General features: G+C 38.5%; 1 protein-coding gene across 2 annotated transcripts; it reads right to left on the bottom strand.

The window, feature by feature from the left end:
* Positions 1-2434: 2434 nt before the first annotated feature.
* LOC135599125 (MA3 DOMAIN-CONTAINING TRANSLATION REGULATORY FACTOR 1-like) lies at positions 2435-20672 on the bottom strand. Of its 2 annotated transcripts, XM_065093886.1 has the most exons (4): positions 20466-20671; positions 20128-20376; positions 4658-4752; positions 2435-4523 (listed from the first exon to the last, which is right to left on the bottom strand). In XM_065093886.1, the coding sequence occupies exons 2-4, from the start codon at positions 20351-20353 to the stop codon at positions 2751-2753; spliced, it is 2094 nt and encodes a 697-aa protein (XP_064949958.1). In that variant the 5' UTR covers positions 20354-20376; positions 20466-20671; the 3' UTR covers positions 2435-2750. The 2 variants fall into 2 exon arrangements, with proteins under 2 accessions (XP_064949958.1, XP_064949957.1); XM_065093885.1 differs by having other exon boundaries at positions 20128-20672.
* Positions 20673-20946: the final 274 nt, after the last annotated feature.

Genomic DNA, 20946 nt, shown 5'->3' with positions numbered 1-20946 from the left:
AATAGCAACTCGCCGAGAGAGAACTGTGCTCGAGAGATGACGCTTGGACCTAACCCGATCCGACATTAATATGACTCGAGCATCCGCGTGAGCAACCTTACGCATCCAGGACTGGATCGAGCTGTGCTGACACCTCGGCCATTGCGTAAAAGTTCACCAACAGGCTTAAAGATAAATTGGTTCCCTCCCTCCGGAGCCTTAGTATCCTTTTCTTTGCCTGTCGTTTTTTTTCATTTAATAGATAGTAGCTCTTTTGATTTTCCAACGAATTTGCCACCTCGCCGGTTCTCATCTTCATGCTCTTAAATTACAAACACGCTTCCTATGTTGTAAAGAGAGCCCAACCATTTCATGGTGGAAAATTGATCATGCATGTCTCAGTTCAAGCCCAATGAGTACATTTGTACGTAGAACTCAACGTCCCTATATACTTGCAAGTCACCCATGTTCTATATTGGGACAGGGTTGAGTTTGTTTTGGTCCAATTCATGGACGAAACATAGAAAAACTCTCACGGTTTCATTATCCCAGAAAGTTGACTAAAAAGCTTTCTGCTGCACCTGCATTACCAAATATACACCATAAGACGAGAGATGCAATGCAACATTTATCATAGCAGTGGTTCATGATGAGAATCTGACAATATTTAGTTTCTATTTGCCAAATCCCACCAAGAGTTTAGGAAACTTCAAATAGTTTGATCGCCTAAAACCAAATTTCTATCTAGTTGAATCACCCTGAAGAGTTAGTCTACTTTCTCTCCATCTTAGTTGTCTTACATTTATATTTACTGAAACTGTTAACAGAAGCATACCATTGCAATCTATTTCACCTTCCTCTTAAGGCTATTTACATACAAACATTGGAGATCTACCACAAACTCAACTGATAGGAACTTTACTTTGCCATCACTAGTTGAACAATATGGGATGCTAATCGTTGTTATAACATCTATAGTCATCACAAATTGCAAGACACTTTTAAGAAAATAATAAAGTATGCACAAGTAATTTCACCTTGCCTAGTTTTTCACTTGCAACAACTTCTCATCACCTCAGCCTCTTTATCTCCACAAGCCTGATATCCTTTTGCAACACATTTAGTTCCTCATCAATTAATTCAAAAGATCTATATTGATCACTAACAGCATATTTAGTGCAGCCAATCCGATACATAAAGCTTATAAATATGATTTCGCACTAAACAATCTTTTCCGGCAGATTAACCAGAAATAAACATAAATGAAAAAAATAAAAGCAAGGAATGGGGCAAAAGCTAATTAAAAATTTTATTCTAACATCTATAAAGCTAGATTAATCACTTTTGTTCAATTTGGAGATATCTACTGCATGTCACATCCAGATGAGCTTTTGGATGTTGGATCGGGTAATAGAAATGTAATCTATCAAACGAGTCTCATTGCATCAAATCCGACTTTTGAACCACAAGAAGGCAAAGAAAAGTCAGAACATACACGAGGGATGTGATGCCCTTGTGATAATTGAAACTATACATGGTAGAAAATTGATGTGGTTCTTAACAAGGTTTGCCATGTTATACCGACCAAGCACATAGGTCCTACCTACTAAAGAAACATATGGCAGTGGGGTAGGACAGAAGAAACATGTGGCAGTGGAGGAAGAGGACCGGGGAGGAGGAAGAGGAAAGAAGACGAGGATGCAGTGGTGGAAAAGGAGGAAAAGAAAGGAGAAGGAAGAAAGAGGAAGAGGAAAGAAAAGAATGTAGTGGAGGAACAGGGGGGAGGAGGGAGGAGGGAGGAGGAAAAGAAAAGAGAAAGGAAGAGTAGGAGGCAGTGAAGAAAGAGGAGGAAGAAAGAGGAAGAGCAACAAAAAAGAGGAAGTCGTGGATAAAGAGAAGGAAAGTACCTGAAATGAAAGATGACAACGAGCAGCAACAATGACAAGCAGGTTGAGTTGAGGAAGAGGTAGTCCTCTTAAATTGTTTTTTCTTTTTTTATTAGTCTATCCGGACCCCCCAAAATGGAGGCAGTCTACATACCAGCCAATATACTGTCCATTTCATACCAATCTGGTCTGAGTAAATGGTGTTTCTTGGTTCTTATGCATCCATTGGATATCTACCAAAAAGACCAAGGTCACCAAGAGTTGTGACAAAACTAAAAGATGACATATAAGATACTAATAATAAATCAATAAGCTATAGATAGAAGCATGAACAAGTAGAATAACTAACATATAAAGGACATTAGAATAACACAATTCCTTGCATATGCAAACAAAGTACCAAATCAAAGAAAGTGAATGTGATGATATGTCAAACACAAGCTGAAGATATTGCCATAAACTCAACTTGTAGTAGAGTTCTTAATGTTGCTAAACCATGATGACGTAAAATAAACTATCAGTAGTGAATAATACTCCAAAAATATTAGTACTGATCTCGGAGCTCCACAAAACAAAAAAGTGAGACTATTCATTACCAATCATACAAAGACCAAATAATGTGTATCACTGTTCCTTTCCTAATTAGTCCTTGTCAGAAATCTATCCAACACAGATTATCTTGAAAATCAAAACCAAAAAGGTGCTACTTTCTAACCTGATATAGATGCCACATCCATGAAAATTCACCAGAGACCAAAAGAGGCTCATTCTTACCAGATTACCAGAAGAAATAACAGCATGACAGTTGGAGGAAACTAAAGAAATTTCTGATGAGAACTGAGAGCCTGCCCAACTGCCTGCAGTGTCTGGGACTTGATTAGCTGTTTAAAAGGACAACAGTAGCCAACCATGTTTCTTGGCGTGCTCTACAAATATTTGGAACTTCTCCTCTGCATTGGGTATATCAAGGGCCAAATCATCAAGACCATCTCTAACTCTAGAGAATCCTTTCGTCATTTGATTGATCGTGATCAACCCTTCACCAAAACATTCATGTAGAAAGTCCAGGAGTCTATCACTCTTCTCCATAGCCATAATCAAGGTTTTTTTCACTACCTCATGATTGAAGAAAGGCATACCCAAGTCACGAATACACTGGCATGCTTCCCTGACATCACCTCCACTCTCGTACTCCTCCAGAAGCTTTACTATCTTGTCTTTCGCATCTTCCACTGCCCAACCGGTGCCACCACCCCAGCACCTCAGTAGCCTCTCACCAGCATGGCGGGCAGAAATAAGAGACCGAGCCATATGCACAGTTTCACTTCCACTGCAATTGGGAGTGAGCTTGTTGCTGATCTCCTCCAAATTTAGGGGTGCTAGTACGTCATCAATCACAGCTCTAGAAAGAAAAAGAGCTAGCTCATTTGAGGCATCCAAAATATCCAACGCAGTATCCTCAGCAGATTCCAAAAGCATTATGAATCCATTAACAATATCATCTCTTGAGAATATTTCCGTACTTAGTGTGGATAGCAGAACAGATGCCATCTCCCTTTCCCGGTTTTTCCTTTCCATGGAAAGTGTGATCAGTTTTTTGATAAAAACAGGATTGTACTCTGGAACAGCAAGGTCCTGAAGGCTTCGAATGAGCTCAGTTATGTCATCTGAGAGAAAATATTCATGTATTATAGTAACAGCTTCTTCCTTGTACCGCCTTAACTTCTCAGAACTTTCATTATTGCCATCCTCAACTGCACCTTCAGACTTGAGAAAGGAAGGGTCTAACCATCCCTCAGAAATTGCTTTAGGAACTAGTATCTGGAACAAGGATTTAGCAGTTGGAATATCAAGAGAAAGATCGTCAAGACTCTCGGCAACCCTAGAAAAGCCTTTGATCATTTGACTAGAACTGATCAGGCATTCTTCTGCTGCTTCTTTCAAAAGCTTTAAAATTGCATGCTCTGATGTTTGGATCTCCATCGCCAGAACCAGAGCCCGCTTCACAACCTCATGATGAAAGAAAGAGACCCCCAGCTCCCTTATGCACCTGCATGCCTCCGCTGTCTCTCCACTCTCTATATATTCCCTTAACAAATCTGTGATCTTCTTCTTAATCTCTTCGACTGTAATGTGCACAGTACCACCCCATCGTTGTTCAACTAACTCAGCATGGTGTGGAGCAGACAGATAGCTCTTTTCAGCAATTTGTATAACCTGAAATCCTTTAGAGGATTCAGAAAGAGTTCTCTTTGCTCTAGTAAGGAAGGCAGGAGGTAAGATATCATCAACAACTGCACGGGCAATAAACAAAGCTAGGACATCAACTGCATCAGGTATGTCAACCGCCAAATCATCAACAGATTCAAGTAGCATTACAAATCCATGGCTAATCTGAGCTGGACTTGTTACATCAGCATAAAGAGAAGAAAGTAAAACTGACGCCATCTCTTTTTCTTTGTCATGTCGGTCCATTGCCATAGAAATGAGTTTTTTGACAAAGAAGTGATGGTACTCATCAGAACCAAGGTCTCCAAGATCAGTAGCAGCCAATTGTACGTCACCTGTGCTAAAATACTCCTCAATGATTGTCACCACAGACTTCTTGTAATCATCTACAGGGTCTGAAACAGTGGTACCTACCAGCTCATATGGTTCCTAATATTTACAACAAAGAATAATTAGAAAATGAAAGCGGCCTGAACTGCATTTGCTGTATCCTCTACTAGAACACAGAAATATGCACATCAACAAAATTCATGTGTGTGAGAGAAAGAGACCAAGACTCGTACCTCTCCACTATCATAATTTGGGTCATTTCGGTCAAGACATGAAGCTGCTTCAGTGTCAAGGAGCTTACCCCATGTGCCTTTACCACCAGCACCATCTAGAGGCAAATTCAGATGACAAAAAGTGTGAAAAAATATGACACAAAATGTGCTCAGCAGAATAGGATAAGTATAATAGAATTTATCAGAATAAACTGTCACAGATTGTAAAGTTGCACTAGTGATATCATCAAAAAAGCTCAATGACCAAGCAAGTAGAAAAAAATAGAAAAAACAGAAAGATTTATTGATCTCTTAAACTTCTAACAAATCTGATATGCAAAGTTTAATAAATCCAAAACCATTTTCTTTAGCACAAGTGATTTCTATTAACTGAAAAGTCAGGATTATGCGATGTACATTCATAATCCTAGACTTCAGCAAACATAGACTACCCTATTACTCTACAGCCCAGAAATATGGAGTTCTGATTATGATAAAAAAATGTTAAAATTTAAAAGGCTAGAGTCTCCACATTGTCAGAATTTCAAATATTATTTTCAAACTCATATTTATCAGAACTTTTGCCAGAGCTGGATGATACTTAAGCATTAAACAGATGTGACATTTAAATAATTGGACTAAACTATGATAATTTGATCTACAAATCTCCTTACACATGCATAAGCATTAATAAGCACAAAGTGCATAGTTTTTATTTGACTCATAGCTGCTCCAAGCAAGTGGAAAAGGACTCTTTCCAAACTAACAGGTTTATGAGTATTGAAATTTTACTAATACCACTCCTCCAACTTAGATTACTCCTTTTTATTAAACAACACTTTGCAAATTATAAATGCTGTAGCCTTAAAGCCTTCTCTACTCCCTGTTTGAGTAGAGAACATGCACCATTCTGCTTCGACAAGTATAATCTCAAAATGTAAAGAATCTAATGCCAAATTGAAATTAATTTTTCAGTAATCTAGATTATGAAGTTTCTGTGAAAAGTTGAAAAACTAATGGGTCAGTATCTTGTGAGATACCAGATGGTTACAAAGATCACATTTTGAGAAAAAAGGAAAAGTGGGAATAAGTGCTACATGACAAATATGGTGTGAATGATAAACCTTATCAGTGAAGTGATGACAAAACATAAATTTTATTTATGCCTAATACATGGATTGATGAGTTCATTTGCATCAACTGATGGATTTACTAAAGAACCCGACATAGCACACAGGGTAAAATCTCTTGATTGTATTAAAGAAGACAGGATCGATTTCCACCATTAGAGACCTACCATTTAAGAAAAATATTATGACTGCATATTTTCTGTTTTAAATGCTTGAAATTAAAATTAAGATAGTATTCAGTTGGGGAATAATATCTTGTATAATTTCTCCTAAGAAAGCATTAAATCAGATGAAGCATCAGCTGGTCCCTTTTGAAAATCAATTTTACTGATTGCCTATAACGTGTCCTGGCAGTGTCAGAAGAGGCCCCTGGTGATCCATTTATCAGTGTACAAATTATAGGTTGAGCTATAATATGCTGCTTTAATGAAAGCTTGTTTCCTCAGGGAAGGTAACCTTTTCATTCTCTGTTCCCTCCCTCTCATACATTTTCCTTGATACTCCTTTTTTTCCTGCATCTCTTGCTAATCGCCTCATTTTTTCTGTTTTCTCAAGGCATAATTCTATGTGATCAAAAACAAATAAAAGGACTGCAATTACTCTTTACCTTCCCTTCTTTACCTCTGCATATTCTATTTATTATTGCTATTGTAATTATGCTGGCAAAACAATTGGTCTAGATTCAGATCAGAATACTAATATACCAACCACATTGATAAGTTGTATTCATACAACAAGCAACCAAAGTGGAACAAGTTTTAAACATCAAGGCCATTGTTAATGTCCTGGCGATAATCCATGACATCATAAGATATATATGCCACTATCAGTGTTACTATCACTTCAGTTCCTTAAAGAAACAAATGAAAATAAAGCAAGAAAACAACAAAAACAACCAAGTATCAAAAACAAGTTTTAATGTTTCACCGACAAGCCATAAAAACATAAGGGCATGTTTTAAGAAAAATAAACACAGTGCTATATAGGAGACACATCCTGACAGCAAAACCTTTTAAACAAGTTTGCTCCCTCTGTCCCTCACAAGTTAAGAGAGGATCGTTATATAGTAAAATGGAACTTCTTTGGCCAAAAAATGAGTTATAGTCGTAGAACGATTCAAGGAAACCAACACTTCATGAGAGTTGAAGTTAATCAGACCAAATAACTCTTGAAAGTATATAATAAAGACAACAATAATAAAATGTTTTAAACTTTTGAGTCAAAAGTGAATATTTAAAATCATATATACACTTTTTGTTAGATAATTTAAATTGTGCTAACATAACAAATATCTTATTTTTACAATGAATAGTTCCATGGGTCTAAGAAGTGATTATCAAAAAAAGAATAGACAGATATGTACTAAACCCTTTGCAACGAATGCTTGTGTAGACATAATAAGCACTCTAAAGAAACACCAAATGTGTAAGTAAAGACCAAAAAGTAATTAAAGAGTATTACTAAGCTTCTAAATGCCACTAGTCAAGATTTCTTGAAGATTCAAATCAAAAGAAGAAAAAAGGAACGCTACATTGGAGAATAATTATAAATTGACAAAAAGAGAATAGAGAAGATCCATGGTGTGAAGATGTTTCCAATGTTATCAAGGAAAGCTGAATGAGCATGTCAACTGTGGCTTAAATTTTGAACCCAAGCTTAATTGAGTCATACTGCAGTCTGTACAATGCACCTAAAAGAAGCACATAGTGATGATGCATATATTTTAAGACCTTACCAGTTACCACTCACCATAGATCTAGGCGACTGGACTTTATAAATATATTCATTTATGGCAAAGCCCAATATTTGTGTCCTTTGGGAAGGTTTTCTATGCTGAGAAAGGAAAAGTGTAAAGACATTAGTTTAAACACTAAAAATATTCTTATGCTTTTGCTTTTTTCCACTGCTTTTTCTTCCTTCATTCCTTTGTACCTACTACCACCCCTTCCTCTATTGCCATTCCAATTTTCAATTTGTCTTATGCCTGCATTTCTTTTTTTTTTCTTTTGCATTCTCTACTTCCTCTTCTTCTTCATTCTCTACCACACTTAGATTCAATTGTTCACATTGCTTTCTCGCTCCGCTGACCTGCTTCATTCTCTATGTGCTCTTCCTCAACTTTTGCCAAGTTATTAATGTTCCCCAACAATCATCGAGAATGATAGAAACCTTCTAAATTCATTCAAAAGAAAACTATCATGGTCAATCCTGAAAATATGATCCATGAAATCAAAAAGGAAAAGAAAAGTCAATCATGGTTCAAGCAAAGAGGAATGCATGGTTTGTTTCAATTTGTTGTCTTGAAAATAACAGATTACATCACAATATATATGGTCGCTTTCCACTGGTGTAATCATAAATATCTTAAGGATGAGATTCCATAAAACATAAGCAAAATCAATGTAGAGATAGATGCATTTATTGTCTTTTATTATGGCCGAACTATGTTTTAATTTGAGATCTAAGAGAGCACGGACTGATGTATGCAATTTTGGCAATTGAAGCTAATAAAGAACAGTGCCAATTATTTAAAAGGCAACAACTATTTCACAATGTGGATCTAACTAAAAAGATCAATTAAAAGGAGAAAAAAATAGAAATGCATGGAGGTTAAACAAAAAGGTGGAATTGGCTATATTTATAGAAAGTTTATAACATAATAGAATGCTTAGAAATAAGCAGCATATTTCAGAAGATATACTGTCAAATAGTCTACAGATTAGTTCATGGACCAAAACATCCAATCAGGAATTGTACATGAGTAGACAAAGTTCTGTATACATTTAATAATGTATTATGAGGGTAAGCAAGAAAGAACAATGAAAATTCAGATAGATACCTGGTAACAACATCTGGATTTTCAAGATTGCTCACGTTCCCTTGAAGAATAATTACACAATTCACTAAAAGATGAAATAAAAAAGAATTGCAGTCATGCCTCATCAACACTTGGGTGTTGTACCAAAGACATCAACATAGGGTTTAGAGCATAGAGATAGAGAAGAAAAGAGAGAAAGACATACAGTCACCCAAGGGCGCTACACGATTTAGATAAAACCAATTAAGCCTGTAACATATGGTAACAGCATAAGCACACTTGCAAACACTATGTGTGCATTGTGGGAACCTAGTTAAGCTGTATGGAAGGTAGTCTACACATACGATCTTATATGGTAACAGGATAAGCACACTTGCAAACACTATGTGTGCATTGTGGGAACCTAGTTAAGTGGTATGGAAGGTAGTCTGCACATACGATCTTTTAGGGGAAATAAGCATAGAGTAGGGAATATAGTTGCTCAGTAAAGCGCGCATCCGAAATTGGCATTCAGAGACACAACTAAACCTTGGCACAAGAGACACTACGAGGACAAGTAAGCTATGAAGAATGCATAGTACACAAAAGTTAGGATAACTGAATTCCAACTATGACCGACAATTGCAATGGTGCATGCAACATCATCTCAGTGCTATTCGATCAAAGCAACTTAAGTGGGACTCGGTGAAGTACTTGAAACCCACGAAGGGAATCGATTTAGAAGGCAGAATATGCAACAGAAACACCAACTTTATAGAGCTTTCATTGGATGGAGATCAAAGACATGAAAGCTTGTTAAGGCAAGGCAGTATCATGTCATTCCTTAGTTTCCTCATTTAATGGTACCAAAGTCGAAGGGGGCACATGCATGTTATCTTAGTAAGGAAATAGATGGTAGGACTAAGGCTAGAGATCGACTCAACTTACAGCGATGAAGGTGGAGTAGAAAGGCCTTAGCATGAGGCAAGGAGCCACGAAGGCTAGCGCTCTTAAAGAATATGCGAAAGTGTTGTCATTTGAGTTGTTAAAAGGGAAGCGATGGGCAACATAGATTGTGTTGGAGGCATAGGCCCAAGATCCAAACACTAACACACTTTAGTGGACTCCAAGAGCTATTGGGCAATGGACTAGCTTAGAGTTGAACTTCCGTCAATGACCAAATGCTATGGGGACTAATCAAGTGGACAAAATTCAATTGCCAAAGAAAGCGATTATAATTGAAAGGTGACGAAGGCCTTGTAATGTGTTGGTAGAGGCTACACAAGGAAAGATCGCCAATCTGAATTTTCAACACCATGATCATAGGGCAATGGAGATATCGCTAGGAGGCGATGTGGTGCAGTAGGTTGTTTGTGGAATAGTTCGAGGTAATACAACACACAAGCAAGTCCCATGAAGGCATGGTTGAAGCTATTGAGAGCTTTGGTTTCATTGGGCAACACGATGGTAACAAGGCCTAAGGATTCAATGAGTGAATTCCAAGGTAACATAGAGGTAGGTCTTCCGTGCATCAGTGATTTAAAAAGAGCTAGGCGCCAAAAGGCGCTAAGGTCCAAAAATGCCTGAGGCGCTAGGCGCTCGCCCGAGCGAAACGAGGCACTAAAATATAAAAATATATAATATAATTAATAAATAAAAATATGCTATTAAATTAAGAAAATCTAAGATACAAAATCATAATGTCACATTAACAAAAAGTTTCAAAATTCAAAACAATAAAATTTTACATCAAAGTCATTCTTCATAATTAATATTATTGAAAATTAATAGTATACTGTTGAAACCTAACAGTATACTGTTGTATACTATTATATTAACAATATTAACAGTATTGAAAATTAATAATTTTAAATAAACTTAACAATATTAACAGTATACAGTATACTGTTAACAGTATACTGAAGAAGAAGAAGGAAGAGTGTAAGGGGGTACTGACTGAGAAAAGAGGAAGCGGCAGCGGGAGCGGCAACGGGAGTGTAAGGAGGCAGCGGCAGCGGCAGCAGGAGTGTAAGGAGGCAACGGTAGTGGGAGTGTAAGGAGGCAGCGGCAGCGGGAGCGGGAGCGGCAAGCAACGGGAGCGGCAAGCGGTGACAGCGGCAGCGGTTGCGAGTAGCGACAGCGTCGAGCGTCGAGCATCGAGAACGGGAGCGGCAGCGGCAGCAGCAACGAGCAGGGTTAGGGTTGGGCAACGATAGTTGATATCAGTTTTAGTTGGTTTGATTAAACCAACTAACCACCAGAGACCGAACCAGACCTAAAATCCTGGTTCGGTCGCCTGGTTTAACCTAGGCGCTCGCTCGTGTTGAATCTCGAATTTTGATGATGAAATCAATTGATGGGTTAATTGATCTAATCCATATTATTGAAGTTAAGTGTGCAGGATTAACTACAGTAGCCTGAAAACATAAAGCAAGGATACCGGAGTCAAGTTCGATGGACGTTTGAGAGTCCGAAGATTCGTCGGAGATGCTGCCGGAACCAACCAAGAAGAAATCGGAGACTTGTCGGAACTTTCGGAAGTCCGCCGAAGAGATCGTCAGAGGTTCGCGGAGATCACCGAGAAGGCTTGGCTACTCGTCGAATTCGTCACAAGATCGGGAGCCTGCTGGGAGTCCGCCGGAAGAAATCCGAGGGCGTATCGGAAGTCCGCCTGAAGATCGCCGGAAAGCTCGCCGGAACAAGACTCGACATTTGCCGGTTAAAAACTTGCTTAGGATTATGTTTTTAGTTACGTAGTATGTAATTAGGGTTAGGATTAAGGGATAATCTTATATCCTGGTTAAGGGCCAATTGGGCCCGACATCGGACTAGTTTGGGCCAAGTTTGGAGCCCAACCAGTGAGCTGGAACAGTCCAGGCGGTGGCACCACCCAGCACTCGAGAGGTCCGGCGGTGGCACCGCCAGTACACTGTCTGTGTCAGACACAGACAGGCGGTGGCACCGCCAACCTCGGAAACCCAAGAGAATTCAAAATTTGGAGCCCAAATTTGAATCCTCTTGGGGCTTATAAATACCCCTCAATTCTCAGCTGAGCTTACAACCTTTGAGAAGCAAGAGATTGAGATAAAAGTCTTAGCAAAGCCTTTAGCAAGTTTTTGTTTTCAATAGCTTGAGTGTTCACCTCCCTCTTTCTCTTTGAAAATTTGTAAGAGTGTGAACCACTTGTAAAAGGTTGTAAGAGGGGTATATGTCCTTCCCCTTCAAAGTGATTTGCTAGTGGAAGTTGGGAGCCTCTTCGAAGAAGGCTTCGCAAGTGGATGTAGGTCATTTTGACCGAACCACTTTAAATTGGTGTGTTCCTTGAATGTGTGAGTTCTTACTTTCCTGAAATTGTTATTTACACTACTGCTAGTTTTCGGTTTTCATCTACTCAAGTTACTATCGAAACGAAATCTCCTCGTATTTACGAATTCGGTTTCAAACTTACAAGTTTTAATCCGCTGCACTAATTCACCCCCCCCCCTCTTAGTGCCGCTCCGATCCTAACAATTGGTATCAGAGCCCAGTATTTCTCATTTTGTATTTACACCCGAGAGAAATGGCTCTTCATGGCTTTCAAGAGGGCTTTTCGGTTGTTCGTCCACCTTTGTTTAACGGATTAGACTACACTTATTGGAAAACTCGAATGAGAGTTTTCTTGATTTCTATGAATTTGGATTTATGGAATATTATTGAAAACGATTTTCAACTTCCCTCTAAACCGATGAACGAATGGTTGAATTTGGAGAAGAAGTATTTTTCTTTAAACGCAAAGGCTATGAATGCCTTATTTTGCGCTTTGGACAAAAATGAGTTCAATCGGATTTTTACGTGCAAAACGGCTTTTGATATTTGGCGAACACTTGAAATCACGCACGAGGGAACTAATAGAGTCAAAGACTCGAAAGTTAACATTTTATTGCATGATTTTGAGCTTTTTCGAATGCAACCAAGCGAGACTATAGGCGACATGTACACCCGTTTCACGGATGTCGTCAATAATCTAAGAGTTCTTGATAATTCTTTTTCGAATTTTGATCTCGTAAGCAAGATCTTAAGATCCCTTCCAAAAAGGTGGGATCCTAAAATAACCGCAATACAAGAGATAAAAAATTTAAATGATTTTCCATTAGAAGAATTAATCGGGTCATTAATGACCTATGAAATGACACTTTTAGAACATTTTGAACCCGATGAGCACTTAAACCACCTTCCAAAGAATAGGAAGGATTTGGAACTCCGGACAAATGAATACCACTTGAGCGATGACTCAAGTGATGAGGACAATGATGAACTTGAACTTCGAACACTAAATCTTAATAAGTTCATTAAACAAAAATCTAAAATAAATAATGAACTTGAACGGTGGAAGAAGCCAAAGAAGAGGAAGGCAACCAAGAGTGAATCAAGAACTTCCAAAGGTGAAACGGCGAATTGGGCTTTGATGGGCTTCGACTACAAGGTAAGTAACTTAACTCTCTTGAATTATTTTGAAATTACTTGAAGTTTTTCATGAGTGCTTAATTTAGATAGTAGGAATAGGAAATAAAAAAAAATTGTTTTTCAAAAATTATATCATGTTTTTCTTTTTAGCATCATTGAAAAATTAAAAATTTTCAACATGAATTTCATGATATAAATGTGAGGCATGATTTCATATGATCAACCAATCTGAGAACTTACGATATACTCAAAGATTTTGCAAGGCATATAAGACATTTGTATTACACAAGCTTTTGCAATTCATATAACTCATGCTATCGATGCGCATAAGACATTTTCATTAAGTCATGCTATCGAAATGGTACAAGTCATCACTTCTCCCCCTTTGTCATCAACAAAAAGGAGATTAGACTCGAAGCACACAACTGTGATCATAAAATCATTAGAAAAAGAATTCAGCATTAAGATTAATCATACAAAATTCATTCAAAATTAATCTCGCTAAAAATATTTATCCAGAATTCATCTAAAAAATTCAGCATTCATCCAGAACAAATCAGCATTTATCCAAAATTTTAAAATACAACTCAAAAGAAGGTTCAGTTTTCGTTCAAAAGAAGATGACAAACTTCTAACTTGACATTAAGAGAAATCAGAACAGAATAAGAAGGTACATCGATTAATCCTTAGGAGGTAATCCATAGTGCTGATACATGACATTTATTTTTTGATTCATTTGTCGTAATTCCTTCAAAATTTCAATTTGCTGGATTTGAATTTGTTCTTGCTGCGATTTGAGTTGGTCTTGCTGTGATTTGATCTGATACAATTCTGCCATAATGAGTTCTTCAGAGGATGAAACAGAAGCTGAAGGTGCTGCGCCAAAGGGAACTAAGCATGTTAAATTGTCCCTGAAAATAAGTTTCTTTGAATGCATTTTCCGAAAAATGTCTCGTCCTTTTTCCGTTCTTTTATGGATTTGATTTCATCCTTCTCTTTCGATTCCAAATGACATATTAAAGTACAACCCAATATCTTAACCTATCTTGAGTCAAACACCTCTGAAAAACAAAAGGGGGGAAGAAAGATTTTTTTTTTTTTCTTTCTCTTCCGCAGCATGCCAGCGGTGGCACCGCTCGTTTTGGCGGTGGCACCGCCCGAGAGCCCCTTTATAAGCCGAAGGGTTAGGGCCGACGGTGACACCGCCCCCAACCCGTGAGAAACTGGCTCAAGCTCTCCCACAACCTCTCTAAACTCTCATTCCAACCTTTAGAAGCCTTGGAGAGGAATTCTTGTTGGTCCAAGCTCTCCATCTTCCAAGAAATTCTCCATAAGGTAAATTCTCCATAAGGTAAAATTCTCCAAGCTCTCCATCTTCCCTCTCTTCTCATTAGTTTACCTACTCTTTACAGTTTCATCTATCATCTTGTCTAGATAATAACTCCTAAGAGATCAAAAAGGGAAAAGGGTTGAAGGAGATTCATATGACCAAGATCTTTTTAGATCCAAAGAAGTAGCTCTTAGGTTTCTAAATTTCGAAACAAGATGTATCCATAAGGGTAAACACATTGATCTCAAATAACTACGAAACCTAGAACCCATTAGGTGGTTTGCACATCTAGATGCCCTACCTCTCCTACAAATAAATGAACCAATTTATCCTAGGTTAGTTAGACTATTTTATGCAAACTTATGTGTGGATAACGATAGCCTAAGTACTTACCTACTAGGAACACAAATTAGAATTTTTTATAGTACTATTTGTGAACTAATTGGAATCACTGAAAAAAATAGGGGCTGTTATTTTAGAGGTAAATGGGATGTCAATATAATCGGAGCAACTTACTCCGAAGCCGTCGAAACTATTTTTGCAAATCCGGACCTAGGCATAATACCCAAGAGTTGCAAGCACTTACTGCCCTTTAACTCTAAAATTCTTCATCATATCATAACAAACATACTATTCCCTAAGCAATTTCATCTTGATGAAATGAGTCAAATAGAGATAAGCACAATGTATTGGATTATGACCGGTCAGCATAACTGTTTTGGATACTCAATCCGGCAACACATGCAGGATATTATAGCTAGAGACACTATGTAGCCATATAGGGGGTTAATTACTCGACTTCTACTTGCCCATGACATTTGTATCCCACCCGATGAAGAAACAATTCATCATCAATAGAAATCTACTGAAAAGACATAGGTGCACATTTAGCAATGGTATATGGGTTAGGCAACCTAGAAGGACTGATCCAATTCTCCCACTAGTAGAACACCCCGAAACACCAATTCTTAGGGGAAATGAATCTCCTCCTCCTAGTCCCTTTGGCGCAGCACCTTCAGCTCCTGTTTCATCCTCTGAAGAACTCATTATGGCAGAATTGTATCAGATCAAATCACAGCAAGACCAACTCAAATCGCAGCAAGAACAAATTCAAATCCAGCAAATTGAAATTTGAAGGAACTACGACAAATGAATCAAAAAATAAATGTCATGTATCAGCACTATGGATTACCTCCTAAGGATTAATCAATGTACCTTCTTATTCTGTTCTGATTTCTCTTAATGTCAAGTTAGAAGTTTGTCATCTTTTGAACGAAAACTGAACCTTCTTTTGATATGTATTTTAAAATTCTAGATAAATGCTGATTTGTTCTGGATGAATGCTGAATTTTTTAGATGAATTCTGGATAAATATTTTTAGCGAGATTAATTTTGAACAAATTTTGTATGATTAATCTTAATGCTGAATTCTTTTTCTAATGATTTTATGATCACAGTTGTGTGCTTCGAGTCTCATCTCCTTTTTGTTGATGACAAAGGGGGAGAAGTGATGACTTGTATCATTTCGATAGCATGACTTAATGAAAATGTCTTATGCACATCGATAGCATGACTTATATGAATTGCAAAAGCTTGTGTAATACAAATGTCTTATATGCCTTGCAAAATCTTTGAGTATATCGTAAGTTCTCAGATTGGTTGATCATATGAAATCATGCCTCACATTTCTATCATGAAATTCATGTTGAAAATTTTTATCTATCATCGTAGTGAAAATTCTCTTATCATTCGACTTGAAAATGATTTTCATAGTTGGAAAATATGAGAAATACAAAGTTTCGTATTTGCTCATGCTTAATGAGAATAGCGATAAGTTCAACGGTTAGAACTTATCGGTTTATGCTTGAATTCAAAGGGATGGAATTCAAGTGTTTTTATCTTCTCATAATATAGCATATAGATAGGGGAGTTATGTTTAACTCCGTCATCAATTGATTGTCATCATAAAAAAGGGGGAGATTGTTGAATCTCGAATTTTGATGATGAAATCAATTGATGGGTTAATTGATCTAATCCATATTATTGAAGTTAAGTGTGCAGGATTAACTACGATAACCTGAAAACATAAAGCAAGAATACCGGAGTCAAGTTCGATGGACGTTTGAGAGTCCGAAGATTCGTCGGAAATGCTGCCGGAACCAACCAAGAAGAAATCGGAGACTTGTCGGAACTTTCGGAAGTCCGCCGAAGAGATCGTCAGAGGTTCGCGGAGATCACCGAGAAGGCTCGGCTACTCGTCGAATTCGTCACAAGATCGGGAGCCTGCTAGGAGTCCACCGGAAGAAATCCAAGGGCGTATCGGAAGTCCGCCTGAAGATCGCCGGAAAGCTCGTCGGAACAAGACTCGACATTTGCCGATTAAAAACTTGCTTAGGATTATGTTTTTAGTTACGTAGTATGTAATTAGGGTTAGGATTAAGGGATAATCCTATATCCTGGTTAAGGGCCAATTGGGCCCGACATCGGATTGGTTTGGGCCAAGTTTGGTGCCCAACCAGTGAGCTGGAACAGTCCAGGCGGTGGCACCGCTAGACTGGGCGGTGGCACTTCCCAGAACCCGAGGATCGGGCAGTGGTACCGCCGGACTGGGCGGTGGAATCGCCAGTACACTGTCTGTGTCAGACACAGACAGGCGGTGGCACCGCCAACCTCGGATACCCAAGAGAATTCAAAATTTGGAGCCCAAATTTGAATCCTCTTGGGGCCTATAAATACCCCTCAATTCTCGACTGAGCTTACAACTTTTGAGAAGCAAAAGATTGAGATAAAAGTCTTAGCAAAGCCTTTAGCAAGTTTTTGTTTTCGTTAGCTTGAGTGTTCACCTCCCTCTTTCTCTTTGAAAATTTGTAAGAGTGTGAACCACTTGTAAAAGGTTGTAAGAGGGGTATTTGTCCTTCCCCTTCAAAGTGATTTGCTAGTGGAAGTTGGGAGCCTCTTCGAAGAAGGCTTCGCAAATGGATGTAGGTCATTTTGACCGAACCATTTTAAATTGGTGTGTTCCTTGAATGTGTGAGTTCTTACTTTCCTGAAATTGTTATTTACACTACTGCTAGTTTTCGGTTTTCATCTACTCAAGTTACTATTGAAACGAAATCTCGTATTTACGAATTCGGTTTCAAACTTACAAGTTTTAATCCGCTGCACTAATTCACCCCCCCCTCTTAGTGCCGCTCCGATCCTAACAGCTCGAAGCACCCAGCACCTGGGCTCGGGCGAGCGCCCAAGCGACACCTCTTTGAAGCGCGCCGCCTGGAAGTTTAGCGAGGCGCTCGGGCCTCGCCTCGCCCGAGCGCCTAGGTGAGCGCCCGAGCGCCCTTTTAAATCACTGTCGTGCATGCACCAAATTTGCATCAGATGAAAGCTTGGACATCTACGATGGAGGCACAATACCACAAGGATGGATCTTTTGAGTGCAACCACTAAGTTCTATGAGGGACTTAATCATACTAAGGTACGATAGTATATACTCAATGGTGGGCTTCTCCAAAGCTTATATTGCAAGCCTAACAAGTCAATAAACAAGACCAAGTAAGCAAATATTATTACCAAGGACACAGAGAAAAAAATCGACACGAGCATTGCAACATGATGGCAAAAGCCATGTGTAGGAGTTGCAATCGACTTTCCATCAATTAAGGGAGAACTACTTGGATAGCACAAAGGTGTTGAAGTGGTCAAAACGGGTAAAGTAGCGACAATGAGTCCAAAGAGACTTAACTAGTCAAAATCAAATATGGTCAAAACGAAGATAGACTTGGAGGGAGTGTCACAATGTCTAAATATTTTGAATTGCAAAGAGAAGAGAAGGGACACAATTTTGAGATGAAGGATAGTAGGATCGTGTGCAGGAGCATACATCACTGTATCGTGAAGACGGGATTTCCATGGAGCCCCTGATTCCTCACTCTTATGGGGGGATAGCATAATGGTTGTGGAAAGGGGCAGGGAAAGTGGAGAATGTAGTGCTTGCTCCTAGTAACAAGACAAGATAAAGGGGCAATAACCAGGGAACTTTATGAGACCTTTGTCGAAAGACTTCTCATCAATAGCCAAAAATGAGGGGTCTTTGAGTCGATGTAGTAGTGATCGACCAAGGAACGGAGTAGGCAACATGCGGTGTGGTACCTATTTTACTCATGAGAGTAGGTGACAAAAATGATAAAGAAGTTCGTACAATCCTATAGAGATGACCAAATTTATCAAAGATTTGCTCTAATCGAGGCAAAATTTTACTCCTAGCAATACTTGTATTCTGGAATTTTAATGGCAACGAAAAGGCGAAGTTCACTAGCTAACTTAGCACAAATACAACATTTTGAGTGTTTTAGAAGTGTGAGCAAAAAAACAAGCAAAGGCTAATAACCAGCTTAATGCATAAAGCACAACCACAAGCGAAGTTAAGTAACCTTCTCAAGTTTTGAAAGAATAGGTGGGACCAAGTACACTAGTCCTATTAGTTATCGAACAAAGGAGCTCGACACGTTTTTAAATAACCTTCGAAGAGTACTTAGAATAGGACAAGTCAACAAATCCACACCAATTGTGATATGTTCTACCAAAGGTAGCTTGTCTGCTTCATTTCCTAATGTAGTGATAATCAAAAGGTGGAGGTGATGTAGGGACCTACTTGGATGTGATGGCTAAGAAAAAGTGGAATCATTGGACAAATTTGACGGAGAATAAGGCCTCAAAATTTCAAATTCTGTACGGCCATGATAGTTAACCTTCAAGCAAGACATTCAAGGGATTACACGTAATAGGGAAGGCCATTTTCCTTCATCAAGGGGATCTAAGGGACCAACAAAGATTAGCACAACTCGACAGACCTTTTTCCTTCATCAAGGGGGTTAGAGAGACCAACGAAGATTAGCATATATATATATAATATACATATATATGTATATATATATACATATATGTATATATATATATATATATAATTATATATATACATATATGTATATATATATATAATTATATATATACATATATATATATATATATATATATTAAGGGGGTTTAAGATCTTACTCACTAAATTATATATATATATATATATATATATATATGATATAAAAATATTTAAATATCCTTTAATTTCTTACTATTAGAGAAGGGATTTTAAAAGGCATTGATGTTTAATTAGAGTGCCAACTAGCAAACAAATGATAGACCACTCAGAGGAATATATGCAAAACTTAAATCTAGAGAGGCAAATGTAAAATTCATAACTTTAGCAGGGCACACACACACACATATATATATATATACACAATTTAGTCATATCTATGTATATACATATTATCAAAATGGAGCTCAATGACATCTTAAATGAACCTGGGCCCTTGACTTCAATTACTACGAATCTTCTCAACTTTGGTACTTGAAAGAAGCATAAAATGCATAGGATGATGAACCCATATCTGTCTGAGGCACCAACAGATAATGCCATAGACAATGCACAGGTCATCATATCATGTGCAGTGACCTATCAGTTTTCACTTTGGATGCAACTTCAGACACCATAACTTAGTAGAGAATACCTTTGAAACTGTTCTTTTATATGTAATTTTAGACATCATAATTTAATAAACGAAAACTTTTGACTTTACATCTTATTCTGTCCAGATAAATGTGAAACAAAATCAAAGTAATGTTGCAAAGGATTCTGTTAATCATCCAAGTATGAATTACTGAAAACGAAAAGAAACACGCGATTGCGGCAAAATGGTTGTTCAGTAAGGCAATCATCAGCATTGCGCAAACTCACCCTTCTTCACTCGCACTGGCTTCCCCGAATGCGAGCGCCGGACATGCCTCACGCCGCCTCCAACCGCGGTAGACTTCCCGCCACACCCGACCTTGCTCTTAAGTTCCGGAAGCAGCAAGGAAGTCCGGGACTTCGGCGACGAGGACAGTACCTCCGCGTTCTGCACCGCTATCCTCAGCACCTCCCTCTGTTCGTCCGTCAAGAACCCCTCCTTCGGCGATGCCATCTTCTCCGACAGCCCCGGCCGATCTGGAACAACGAACAAACCACAAATGTAGCTCAAATGAGAACCCGAGTCAGTCAATCAAGAAGGAATCCGCGCCTCCCGCAAAGTCTACCGTCGGAGGAGGAGGGAATCGAAGATTCCAAGAAGAAACGGAAGAGAGAGATTTCGAGAAAGAGGGGTATTCGCAGTGGTGTTGGTCGAAACGGGGGCAGCGAGTGAGAGCGAGCGTGAGGAGATGAGGATTTTGAGGGAAGCGCTTCCGGATTGTGATCACACGTCAGGGCAAGGAGAGGGCAGCGGCCGACTCACACGTGGCGCACTCGGTTTTGCGGCGCCGCGAAATGTTAGGGTTTTGCTGCCCCAAGTTTAGAATTGAGGATGTCGGGTTTTCGAATATACCAAATCACATATTTTCGACGAATTCAGAAATATATATATATATAGTTAAATCAAATTTGGCATCAAATTATCACATAAATCCCAACTATCAACTATGATTAGGGATTCCACATTCTTCTATCTCCTCTCGATATTTGATATATTTTGTCTCGTGGATTTTATTTAAATTTCATCTTTGTTGGTAGGAGGAAGCA

This window comes from Musa acuminata, chromosome BXJ2-1 (genome assembly GCF_036884655.1).
Source record: "Musa acuminata AAA Group cultivar baxijiao chromosome BXJ2-1, Cavendish_Baxijiao_AAA, whole genome shotgun sequence".
Classification (NCBI taxonomy): Eukaryota; Viridiplantae; Streptophyta; class Magnoliopsida; order Zingiberales; family Musaceae; genus Musa; species Musa acuminata.
The sequence above is the reverse complement of the archived record's forward strand: the minus strand, read 5'-3'. Positions and strand labels throughout refer to the sequence as shown.